Source organism: Poecilia reticulata, linkage group LG9 (assembly GCF_000633615.1).
Source record: "Poecilia reticulata strain Guanapo linkage group LG9, Guppy_female_1.0+MT, whole genome shotgun sequence".
Lineage (NCBI taxonomy): Eukaryota > Metazoa > Chordata > Actinopteri > Cyprinodontiformes > Poeciliidae > Poecilia > Poecilia reticulata.
Genome location: NC_024339.1, coordinates 29228502 through 29242039, shown reverse-complemented (window position 1 = coordinate 29242039; position 13538 = coordinate 29228502). Strand labels below are relative to the sequence as shown.

The 13538-nt window shown below is 41.3% G+C and overlaps 1 protein-coding gene across 2 annotated transcripts; it reads left to right on the top strand.

Annotated features, from left to right (window-relative positions):
* The first annotated feature begins 708 nt into the window (after positions 1–708).
* On the top strand, positions 709–10026 carry slc20a1a (solute carrier family 20 member 1a). 2 transcript variants are annotated; one of them, XM_008419190.1, is made up of 12 exons: positions 709–848; positions 2409–2535; positions 2644–3011; positions 3103–3243; positions 3353–3438; positions 4417–4513; positions 5781–5900; positions 6786–6989; positions 7127–7598; positions 7675–7860; positions 7947–8031; positions 8935–10026. In XM_008419190.1, the coding sequence occupies exons 3-12, from the start codon at positions 2663–2665 to the stop codon at positions 9088–9090; spliced, it is 1896 nt and encodes a 631-aa protein (XP_008417412.1). In that variant the 5' UTR covers positions 709–848; positions 2409–2535; positions 2644–2662; the 3' UTR covers positions 9091–10026. The 2 variants fall into 2 exon arrangements, with proteins under 2 accessions (XP_008417412.1, XP_008417411.1); XM_008419189.1 differs by having other exon boundaries at positions 2641–3011.
* Positions 10027–13538: the final 3512 nt, after the last annotated feature.

Sequence of the window (13538 nt, the reverse complement as noted above, 5' to 3'; positions counted from 1 at the left end):
TTTGCATTAAAAGTGTCATTATTTACCGAATGACACTTCATGACAACTGTCATAAACATTCATGAAGACTCCTTCATGTTCATGACAGGTGTTATGTCATGTTTATGATAGTGTCATGTCAGTCTTATGCACACCCCTTCAAATAAAGTGTTACCAATAAATTATATGGTTACCTTACACAAAACCTAATTTAGGGTTGTTAAATTGAGGGCATGCAACAAAAAAATGTCTGGGCAGATTAGTGCTTTGCAGGCTGATGAGTAGGGCTAAAAAAGAAGAGGTGCGTTAATTATGATCTCATAAAATCTTGGCTCCAGTTCCAATAGGGATTCTCCAAGGTTTTGGGGGCTGCTACGCGATAATTGGCCAGCAGGTGTCTCCAAAGTGCACTCTACTTTGTTCACGTTTTTAACCTTATATTGTCTTGATATACTGTGCGAAATTACATTATCGCCCAAAAAGTAGTACGGCCCGAATTAGAAAATAGATTATATTCGTCACAGCAAAAGCTTTGTCTCTTTCTTATTTCGGCTGTACAAGTACGGCGTAATTTGAGGATAAAATAAGACAAGATAATCAGCACACAGCTGTAATTATTCTGCACTCTGTCAACAAACAGGCTAAACATTAGCTTCTGTACGGCAGCTGTCCCATGACCGGAGTGAAAAGGCGTGTTCTCGGCTCGGTATATAAAGCAGCCCCCTGCAGAAGCCCCACTAATGCCGCAGGCCGCCGCACTGTCCCCTCAGCCTGCGCGGTCATCCTCCTACTGTTGGTCCTGCTCACAGCTGACAGCAGCAGCCTGAGGACAGACACCAACACACCGAGTAAAACTGTACGTCTCTCACGTAAGTGTCGCTTTTTCCCCACTTTATAGAGTGACTTGCCTTTTTATGTGGTCTCTTTGAATTATGTAAGGGCAACTAAGGAGATTAACATACCACCTGATGAAAACTGGCTCAAAACTACTGACTTCTGTTGCTGTTTAATATGTTTTTTTCGTATAAGTTTCCACAATACTTTTTTTCCCCCATTAGTCTGAACTTGATATGAAAATGGATCTCAGAATTTAAGGGATTATATAATTTCAAAATGTTTACTTTTATTTATATAAAAATGATATTACTACAGAGGCTTAGTGACTTCAGCCCTTGTGTTAAAAGGTATTAAGGGAAAGCAACTTCTAAATTACTTTCACTTAAGATATTTCAGGCAGGTGCCTGAACCGTAGTTATTGAACCGTAAACAAATAGTACAAATACTGAGATTATGCAAACCTTTACAATCTGTGTGCTATAAATACAGAAAAAGCTTGGCTGCATATAAAAATACATTGAATAGAACAAAAAAAGTTTACTTTCTTTATTTCTTTTTTTTTTTTCTTGAGTAAATCCCATGATTCAAGTCATAACTGCAACAAGTTATTTTTTGTGAACTCAAATTCCCATTTACAATTAATATATGCTTTCAAGCTAATCTGTGTGACTTTGTGTTCCAAGACTGGGTATACTTGTGCAACATTTTTAAAATTTTCTGAACTTTTGCAGTGAGTTTTTAAATAAATACAATTAATAGTGCTGTAGAAACATTTCTCTGCATAATTCTTCGGCCTTTGCATGTTCTTATTATGCTTATTTGAGGAAAGCATGAAAACCATACTTTATGCAACATTCGAAACTGGACAGAATTATTCTACGCCGATCACAGGTTCTTACAAATTGGTTAAAACTTTTACTTTGTAGCAAACAAAAAAAAATTAGGTCACCAGAGGCACTTGGCCTGAGCACCTTCAATTCAAGAACCATGACTGACAACGCCTATAAAAGCAGATGAGTCATTACGTTTTGTTAGATAAAAAAAAACAAACAAAAGAAAAACACGCTCTTTATTACAGCAAAACAATTTCAGGGTGAGCTCACTTAGAAGTTCAGATTTTGCGTCGATCAGTGTGCTGTAAGTTAATTATATGCTGTACCTCAGCATCAGTGGACTTAATGTGGATTGGATCATTAAACCATTTAAAAGGTTCTTCTTCTCTTTTATCGCCATGGGGATAACCTGATTGAGTCTTTAAAGGCTTAAACACACTCATGAGCTCTTACCCTCCAAAACATATTCCAGTTAACTTCAGTGCTCTCCGCTTGCTCTGACACACTCTGCTGTGAAGTTATTTTTAGCGCTTTTTATTCCTGATTGAACCATTTTGTTCACCGGTCAAAGAAAGTTCTTTTATTTTACTGGCAAGAATAACTCCTCCCCTCTTCACTCCACCATATTTGAGTAAATCATGCATGTCGATGTAAATGATGCGTGTCGCTTGTTGTTTTGTTGGGTTGTTTGGGCTTGTTAATGTGTAACTCAGCTTAAGGACGGTGCCTATACTGACTCGTATATCTGTGTTTTTGCAGCGTGAATCATCTGAGGACCACAATGGACTCTCCTCCCATTTCCATACAGGGTCATTTTATAATGAGCCTCACAGATAAACCCTGCATACCCAGCTAGCAATAGATTTAATACATTTTCCACTAATAGGTTCGTTTGTTCTAAACCTTAGAGGTTTTGTTATTATTTATTGCTACATACTACCTCAAAAGTTGCTATCAAACAACAAATTATTTTTTTACTTTTATTTTTTAGTAGAATAACATTGAGAATACTCATGGATACGACTACTCTAGCAACGTTGGCTGCTGCCACCACTGTAGCTCTGGTCTCCCAGTCAGACATGTCGGACTACCTGTGGCTCTTAGTGGTCGGGTTCATCATCGCCTTCATCCTGGCGTTTTCGGTGGGAGCCAATGACGTCGCCAACTCCTTCGGCACGGCGGTGGGCTCCGGAGTGGTCACCCTGCGGCAGGCCTGCATCCTGGCCACCATCTTTGAGACGGTGGGCTCGGTGCTGTTGGGGGCAAAGGTCAGCGAGACCATCCGTCAGGGGATCATCGACGTGCGCATGTACAACGGCTCGGAGCACGTGCTCATGGCGGGATCCATAAGTGCCATGTGTGGTGAGCCTTTGCGCAGATTTTGTTTTCGTTTTGAAAGTGTGAATCTTTAGGCCATAAACAGAAGCTCAGCTGGTGTTTTTCTGCCACACAGGCTCTGCCGTGTGGCAGCTGACTGCTTCGTTCCTGAAGCTCCCCATCTCTGGAACACACTGCATTGTTGGGGCCACAATTGGCTTTTCAATGGTAGCGAGAGGTCACCAGGGGGTCAAATGGATGGAGCTGCTTCGCATCGGTAAGCAGACTTTCTCTTTCCAAGTATTCCAGCAAAAAGGAAGAAGAATCTACAAAAGCTAAAATATAAGTCATGTAAATAAATTGTACATGAAATGTTCTGTTTAAAGTGGCATCATGGTTCCTGTCGCCTGTTCTGTCGGGAATCATGTCGGCAATTCTCTTTTATTTCGTCCGCAAATTCATCCTGAACAAGGTAAGTAAATAAAGCAAGGAGCTGTGTGATTAGATCATGAAATGACAAATCATATTTAATATTCTTGTTTTGTTATTTCTTACATTATTAAAGCTGTAGTACCGTTTCAGTCCTGGCTGAGCATCGTTTCATGTAAATAATAATTTACACAAAGTGTAATTGTAGATTTTAACTATCTGTAGAAAGCAACGCCTCAATACTAAGCCTACTAAGTACCACCATCATGGCAGACATTTTGCAACATCAATACAGCAAGACTTTGGATTTTTTTCAGTTTGCTTTATTTTTGACTTTTGTGCCATCTATTTTTCATCACAGCTGTTAAAATGTTCAAGCTACACATTGGGAAAATAAATGGCAGAAATGGAAAAGTCAGACTTCCATTTCTGACTTTTGGATTTCTTCAAAATCCACAGCGGTTGTCTTAAAACGTAAAATGTAGGGACAGCTGCAGCAACTGTCTAAAAGCTGTTTATTTGCACTTCTGATATTTCACATCTCACTGTATAGTACACAAAGCTAGTGCGCTACAACCTCTGTTAGCATTGTGTGTTACGGTTGGAATGCACGAAATACTACGAAAAAAAATGATCAGCTTGTGTTGCTAATAGTAGCTGGCATGTCACTGATCCCTCAGATTTCCAGTTTTAAAGTGGAATAAGGTGAAGTTGGATTTGAGGTCTGTACCAAATCCGCATGTTCTCCCAGACTGTGAGAGGAACATCAATACAGGATAGGTTGACTTCACTGAAATATCCATTCTGAGACGTCTGCCTGATCAGAGCAAACTTTACTCTAAAAGGCAAAACTTGAAGAAAACAGGAACAAAGACTTTCAGCTGGATATTTACTTCACAACATTGAACGTGCTCAGTTTTAAAACCCATTACTTGTTAAGAAACTGCACTTGATTTAAAATCACAAACAACCCAGAAAAGGTCTCTTTTTTTTCCACCTCCTCCCCCACACATACACACAGTCTAACCCTGTACCAAATGGACTGAGAGCTCTTCCTGTCTTCTATGGCATCACTATGGGCATCAACCTCTTCTCCATCATGTTCACCGGAGCTCCGCGTGAGTTTCACACAGACACACCAAACCAGAAAGTCACTTGATATTTTCATCCAAATGAGCCGGGGGTAATATCAAGGATGGTTGATGATGAAATTAAGATCCAAAGAATGAAAATCCATTAGATTATTAACTTTATTCCTTGTAGTGGTGCAAGGGCAAAGCACAACCCATGTATTGAGGTCTTAGTCCTCATGCCGGTGGTCGCAGGTTCAATTCCCAACCTGGCAACATTTGCCGCATGTCTTCCCCCTCTCTCATAACTCTCTTTCCTGTCAAACTACTTTCAAATAAAGGCAACTAGAACCAACAAAACCTTAAAAAAAAAAAACTTTATTCCTTGCTAATATTTGTATTAATTAGGAAATAAACATCACCATACTAGGCTTGATATGAAATGAATAAGGTCAAGAGAAGAGAATAAAATAATCCCCTATCGAATGGATTTCTAAAAGTCCCATTGGCATTCATTGGCAGGATTTGACTTTTTTCAAAAGGGCGCCTGACTGCACACCGCTGTGGCTGTCCAAAAAGAAAATGTCCAAAATAGCCCTGTTGTGCAAAAGTACTGCTCATCTTTTCACAATCGTATCGTACAGAAGGTCGTTGCAGTTATCTCTTGCAAGTTTGATGGAAATCCATTAGTTCTGTTGAGTTTTCTTGAACTGAGATGAGATTATCTCCTTGCACGCCTCACATGCAGTTACCAGTGTTTGAGGCCGATCCGGTTTAGCATGTACGTTAGAGATAGGCTACACCCATAATGTTGGCCAGGCTTATTTGGTGTTATGATCCAGTTGCTCACAAGAAAGAAAGATTAAGCTCATTTTATTCCACCTTCAAAAGGCAGAAAACAACAGCACACTCTCTGTTCAGTGAAAACATTAGAAGAGGAGAGGAATTATTAAACTGCCACCAACTGAGTTTTTATCGCTACGCCGCAAGACTTGCCTCTTTCTCAGTATCTGATTAGAGGAGTGTGCACTTTCACTGATACTGCTGCCTTTAAGCAGAAAGACATGCTGGCATCTGAGGAGCGAACGTTTAAGAAAAATCGTATCATTTTCTACAAATTACACGTCCGACTTGTTATGCCGGACACCTGATGTCCTGCTTCTAAGGTGATGTAATTTTAGTAAGACAGGTTTTGTTGATTTTCGATTTTAGAGCATGATGGCAAAAATTAAATGGACACATGGTTCTGTTTGTATTTTTGTTTTTTTTTCCTGAGGCGACCTTTCCTGACATGTCTCTTCTCCTTGGTTAACAGTGCTCGGCTTTGACAGGATGCCGTGGTGGGGCACGCTGTGCATTTCTCTGGGCTGTGCCGTCATCACCGCTCTGGTTGTCTGGTTTGTTGTCTGTCCACGCCTCAAGAAGAAAATCGAACGTGAGTAACAGAGACAGCTTCAGGAAGACAAACGCTCTAGATTCGCGGATGAAACTGTTGAGCGGCTGACGAGGAACTACAGAGCTTCACAAAAGAAATCACGCCCAATCATCTCTTTAACATTTTGTCACGTTGCAACCAAAAACCTCAGTGCATTTTATTGGTAATTTATTGACGCATCAACAGAAAATAGCAAACAACTGGAGGAAAAAAAAATGATACGTGATGATTCAAAGTGTACAAGTAATTTCAACACCCTGTGTTCTGATATACTTAAAGAAACATAGTGGAGTTTAGAACTTCTCCTTTTAGTAAATAGAGTCAAATTGTGTGTTCATCTGTTCCACACAGCAGGCAGGCCAGGGTTAAAGATGTGGAGAAATTTAAAGCAGGATTTAGTTGTAAAACAATAAGCCCGGTTCTGGCTGAGTAATACTACGACTGAACTGCTCATCACTTTGACCATACCCTGCTGATTGCAGAAAATAGAAAAGAGTGGTGGCAGCATCATGCTCAGTGGACTATTTTTTACCTCAGCATGGACAGAGTGTTGTAGCATTTTGTACAATGATCATTTTGTAGTGTTGTTTCCTTATTATTTAGTCATTTGAGCAATTTTGCAAAGAGAAATTAGTACAATATTCAGACTCGTGATGTGCACACACAGTGATGAAATACTTCAAAAATACCGCACAGCCATTACTATGCATTTATGCACTTCTTTGTGTTGGTCTACCACATAAAATCCCATAAATCATTGGACGATTACATAATCCATCGCCACGGATGCACCAGCAATAAATTAAATGTAATAAATCTGTAAATTCTGCTGCAGTATAGCTGTCCGCAACAAAGCTGTTTGACTTGTAACGTCTCGCTTTTCAGGTGAAACGGCTCCTGCTCCCTGTGAGACTCCGTTAATGGAGAAGAACCCGAGCAAACCTCCAACAGAACAACCTCAAATCCTGTCTGACCTCCATCTGCAGAACCCTCTGGTAGAAACCCAGAAGGTGGCCTTTAAACTGGGAGGCTCAGAGGAGACTGACCTAAACAGCGACATAGAATCCAAGGATCTTGACATCTCCAACGGTGAGAATTTTTAAATCTGGTGCTGGAAATGTTACATTTTTCACACTGGTGTCTCAGCTGTGAAGACGTGGTTACACCGCACGCAGCTACGACCGACCAGTTAACAAATCGATGTTATGAGCGAGCTTTTCCCACAGGTCTGAATGGCTCCGTAGGCCACATGACGATCACCGATCCCCACAGTGGACGCTCCCACACCATCCACAAGGACTCAGGCCTTTACAAAGACCTGCTGCACAAGCTCCACAAGGCCAAGGTCGGGGACTGCATCGGTGACAGTGACACGGAGGAGCGACCCATGCGGCGGAACAACAGCTACACGTCCTACACCATGGCCATATACGGTATCCAAGGCGATCCCAAATACAGAGACGTGGACGCCAGCTTCCAGAGGAGACCTCGGGTGGACAGCTGCAGCAGCTACAACTCAGCAGTGACCACCGGAAGCACGGTCCCGGACGGGAGCGTGACGCAGGAAGCTGATGCAAGTATTGCTGTGGAGGAAGACGAGCTGGAGATCGACCAACCTGCAGTCTCTTTGCTTTTCCAGTTTTTGCAGATACTGACTGCATGTTTCGGCTCCTTTGCTCATGGGGGAAATGACGTCAGGTAAGCAAGGGTGTTTTTTTTTCAGTTTGCCAAAGTATGATCTTCTTAATGATTTACATTTCTTTTCTTTCTCTAGCAATGCTATTGGCCCACTGGTAGCCCTCTGGCTTCTCTATGAGAGTGGGTCCGTGGTGTCAAATGCTCCCACTCCCATCTGGTTGCTCCTGTACGGCGGAGTAGGAATCTGTGCTGGACTCTGGGTTTGGGGTCGGAGGGTGATCCAGACCATGGGTAAAGACCTGACCCCCATTACACCCTCAAGGTATGCCTCGTAGCTATGCCCTGTCCGAGCAGAAGCGATGATTTACCAGGTTGTAAAACCAAAATAAACTTCTCCTTTCCCTGCAGTGGATTCAGCATCGAGCTGGCTTCAGCTGCCACGGTCGTTGTGGCGTCTAATATTGGTCTTCCTGTCAGCACGACGCATTGCAAGGTAATAAAGCTAAAATCTCTGATCCTTTATCACAAACAGATTGTGGTGAGCTCTGAGCATGTTATGAAAGTCATATATCTCGAAAACGCCTGCCTTGCAAACATAATCACACCCCTTGAATTTTTTTCAATTTTTAATTTTTTTTATGCAACAGCCACAAACTTAAATCTATTTCATTTGGATTTTGTGTGATGGGTTTTTGGATACTAGTCTGGTGCTTTGCAAAAATTATAGATGATTCAAAGATTGATGATCAAATGCAGTCTAAATTCTTGAAACAAAAACCTTGCGAAATCAGCCTTTATTTTAGTACCAAGTACCAAAATTGGCTTACAGTTGCAAGTCTTTTTATTGATGTCTCTCTGCACATTTGAAGACTGAAAAAGTATTTCCCACGTTGAATGCAAAGCATCTATAAACTGCGTATTTGAAGTTTTGCTACAGATTTTAAATTCAGTTTTGGTCTGGACTTTGACTGGACCATTCAAACAAACAAATATGCTCTAGCAGGTTTACTGCTGGGATTACTCTGAAAATGTGTTTTACCTTCATCCAGCTTCTCTGCTCTGGATGAAGAAAATCCACAGCATCATATTGACAACCACACATGCTTTATGTTGGAGTTGGTGTGTTTACTAACTGGTTGACTTCTACAGACAGTTGGTTGGACTCGGTTTTATTTCAGGGTGTTTCTTTAAAGTGGGCTGAACAGAGCTTCAGATTGTTATTTGTGAGGAATTTTTAAACGCACGTCCTTTTCATCATCACGCACTTCATTTTGTTGCTCCATCACATCAAAAGCAATAAATTATATTCAGGTTTGTGGGTGCTTGGTGACAAAGGTTAAAAGTTCAAGTGGCAAGATGTTTTTTTTATCTTCCAGTAACTCTTACTTGCACACAGGTGGGATCTGTGGTGGCTGTTGGTTGGCTGCGCTCCAGGAAGTCAGTTGACTGGCATCTGTTCAGGAACATCTTCATCGCCTGGTTTGTCACAGTTCCCATCTCTGGGCTCATCAGTGCTGCCATTATGGCTCTCTTTATATATGTTATTCTGTAAAGCCACCATCTTGAAACACTGTTAGCTTCCCGCTCTCTATTTTCACCAATTTCTTAAAAAAATAAAATAAAATGCTTTCACTTTGTCACCTACTAATGATTGATTTGTCATTTAGCGTAATTTTATCTCCATCCATCATTTTATAGGAAGGTTTTCAAGAATGACGCGGAGCTTTAGTAACACTGTTCAGCTGTCAAAGAAACTGCGATTGTGTACAGTATATTCCTCTGTATATTTGTATAAAAATGATGTGTATAATTCAAATCAGTTTTCTGAAAATTAAAAGTGTGCGGTAGCCAATAACTGGAATGGAAATTAAATTATTGAACATATTTGAATGGAAAGAGTCATTTCATGAGAAGTGATTTCAAAGTATGAGTGTTTGCCAAGAAAATATTCACTTCACGTTGTTCTGTGGGTGGGGGGAAAACACTTTGAGCTTAAATTTCAAATTCTAAAAATAATGGAACAAAATTAACAGGTTTGTTTGTTTGTGTTTGTTATAATATCTATGTATATCTATACGTATTTGTTCTGCACTGACACATTTAATAATATTTCAAATAAAAGTACAACGTGAATTACAATTTTAGATGAATTGTAATTTCTTTTTAATTTCACCACAAGGTGGTGCTGTTACTGCAAAGGCAAATAGATAAACAGTTGAAGCTCAGTCAGATTGCGTTGAAAACATAATGTGAACATTACTTCATATGTGATAGCTTTTTTTTATGTTTTACTAATGCTGTTCTATGATTATCTCTGTATTTGTTTGGGTTTTCTTTTTTTTCTTTTTTTAGTATCGCCCCCACCATCCTGCTGCATGGAGCAAATCCCTAAGTGGACAATAATATAGTGATACTGATACTTTTATAAATCAGTCAAACGTGTGCATTGGAACAATAATTTTGAACGATTAAATTGTATTAATCTTTAGTGTGTAGCAACAAATTTCATCTCACGGCATTTCACAAGGTAAACAGGTCCAAACTGGGAGGTGAGAACAGAAAGCAATCAGGAAATCACACAGAATCACTAGTGCAGGCACAAGTCTGAATGCAGAACGTTTACATATAAGCAAATTACTCGTGGCGCATTGTTATTGAAAGGCATTTTTAATAAAACCACTTTCCTGCTGTTCCTGTTATGTGTCATTGCTCACGTGCGGCTCATTCACGCTGACCAAACAAAGGTCTCTAAGCCCTGCTCTAGCACTGGCATTAAATATGAGTAAAAGTCAGTTTTGATTTCGAGTTGCATGACCTGCCTTGCCGGATTTCCTTTAACAATGTCCTTTATCCCTACTTTCTATAAACCATCCACCCAGACATGCAAATGTCTCTCCAAGACGGCATCAGGCACCGTGCTACAGAAGAGGTCGGAAAGGCCGCCTGACCTTCAGACGGAAAAAACAGAGACACTCAGGACAAATAGCCATGAACGTACACACTCACACCAAAGTGCAACTTAGAAAGACCAAATAACCTAACATGCATGCTTGTCGAGGTGCATTGTGCTATGGGCGGCAGCCAAGGGAGGGGACCCTGGCGGTCTGATCCTCGGCTACAGAAGCTGGCTCTTGGGACGTGGAACACCTCCTGGACGCCTCCCTGGTGAGGTGTTCCGGGCACGTCCCACCGGGAGGAGGCCTCGGGGAAGACTCAGGACACGCTGGASGGACTWTGTCTCTCGGCTGGCCTGGGAACGCCTTGGGATTCCYCCGGAGGAGCTGGAAGAAGTGGCTGGGGAGAGGGAAGTCTGGGCCTCCCTTCTGAAGCTGCTGCCCCCGYGACCCGACCCTGGATAAGCGGAAGAAAATGGATGGATGGATGGATGGATGGATGGATGGATGGATGGATGGATGGATGGATGGATGGATGGATGGATGGCATGCTTTTCGACTGTCAGGAGAAGAGAACCAGGAGAAAACCCACACAGACGGACACCAGACCAAGATCCCAACCCAGGTCCTTCTGCAAGGCAGGTTCAGCCTTTCTCATTCTTTTTTTTCTTTTTTTTTTTTGCATTTATATATCCATTTAAATCTTGCAACATGACAGATATTCTTTCTTTGGTCTCTGTCTGTTTGCTAGTGTAGCTCTGCCAGCAGTGAAAAACTGCACTGCAATACCAGAAAAGACATAATGTGACCTTTAAGAAAATGCATTGTTTTGTCTCAGGCTGCACATGGCTAATTTCTGACACTGCCTGGATTATAAACAAGGCTGGTCATTCTGGACTTTGACACATCAGGTAAAGGTGTGGTTGGATTTGGGTGTTGTTCCAATTTTGACTGCTGCTGAAGTTCAGTTTGTTGTTTCCTAAAATCTCTCAATATGACAAAACCTTTATAAATAGGTAAAGATGGCTGGGTCTGTGTTAAAGACTCCTCCCAGAGATGAACCTGACTGAACTGAAAGTAGGAAGAAAATTATAAAAGAGACTTGAGTAACACAAAGCAACCTCTATAGAATAATCAGTTTCCAGACCAAGAAACTGATTATTTTGCTTCTGTACTGTTACTTTGCCAGTATATAATAATCATAATAGGTTTCATTTTCAAAAGTCCACAGCAAAAATAAATAAATAAATAAAAACATGAAGATATATGTAGCTTCACACAAACATATCTCATAAAATCGCTGGGTTTTTTGTCCTCAGTTCACTAACACCAACATTCCACGTGATGGCGCTGTTTTGTAAAGCTAGAGTCGCTATTGGCGGTGGGGTTTAAAAAAAAGGAAGAAAATGTTTTTTCCTCACACTGATCTCTCCATGTAACCAGGCAACACACATGTGTAATGCTCACATTATGAAACCAGCGAGTGAACCTTTACAATCAGGCAGGTTAAGAGGAATAATCATTGAAACTAGCGAAGAGAAAATATATTTTAAAATAAGACATGTTAATTTTAAACTACTAATAAAATAAATAAATAACGACAAGTCATTTTTTTCATTGTGTACTGAATTCAAGAGTTGTCTTGCTTAGTCATGTTGTCAATATAAGTGCGTACTCTAGAGGGATATGCTGACGTAAACCAAGCTTAAAGTTTTGATGACAGCTATATTGCAAGTTGTAATTGCAGGAGATTACGTAATAGCAAGATTCACATTTTCGCTTTTACTGTTTGTGCTGTAATTTGTTGACAGATCAAGTTATTGTGCAGAAAAAAGACAGCACTGCAGAGCTCAACGGGGGAAAAAAACCAGAAATAGGAACAATCTCCTTAAGAAAAGAAAAAAACTACATAGCAGGAGTTATAGTGCATTCTTCCTCCACCTCCCATTACATGTTTTTTATGTTAGGCCACAAACTCTCATCCACGTCACAGAAGGCATGTAGGGCACACAGCAGCACACATGCTGAAGAAAATGTAGCTTTCTGGCCTACATGCCAAAAACACCTTGTGTGGAGGAAAAACTAACGCTGTACATCACCGTGAACACACCACACAAATTTCAATACAAATGTACATACATAGTGGTGGCAGCATCGGCTGAGCTACTGCTGCCTACAACTTTACATCAAAATTATAGACCTCCAGTCCGTCATGACAGACGGTCGTTCACACACGACTTTTTCCTGTTAAAGGGGAGTTTTTCCTCTCCACTGTTGCCACATGCTCATCCAATCAGTGACTTGATGCAATCTGCTTGGTTTCCTTGGATTTGAACGATAACTTCAACTTCAACGGTGTCTGACTGATCTGACTGCTTTTGTAAAGTGTCTTGAGATGACGTGTGTTGTGAATTGGCGCCGTATAAATAAAACAGAATTGAACTGAATTGTGCCAGTCCCTCACGTGCGATCTCAGTGAGAAACACACTGCGGTTTTCACGTTTCAAAAAGTACATAGATGTGTGAGTGTGTGTGTGTGTGTGTGTGTGTGTGTGAGTGTGACCCGTTTATCCATCTTATCGTCGTCAGCTCCTCTCGTTGACGATGCAGAGTTTATTTTGAAACCGGATACCGGAAGTGCCATCTTTTCGGTGTTTTCTGTGAAATTGACCAATAGGCTACGTTTCTGTCCATGCATACAGGTGTGCACGGCTGCGCATACTTGAGCAGCGTGGGATCGGGTGTTTGCGTTAGGAGCGTCTGATTGTTGGTGTGACACGGACGGAAAGGAAACATCCTCCCCACCGGCGGAGCGGCTTCTGTCTGCAAACCGCGCAACTAGGGCACACAGTCAGTCAGTCAGTCAGTCAGTCAGCACACAGCAGCGGCAGCGCACCAACAAGCCGCTGTGATCTGTGCACGGCGACGGCTCGCTCTTTCGTAACGGAGTCGGGGGCAGCTTCAGCGTTTGCGGGACAATTTGGAGCGTTGAGTATAGGGATAGGTCTGTGAAAAGGCAGGCGTGTGTCGGAGGGGTTTGCATCTCTCTCTTTTTTTCTTTTTTTTTTGTTTGTTTGTTTTAAACCCCCTCTTCGTATTGCTCTCT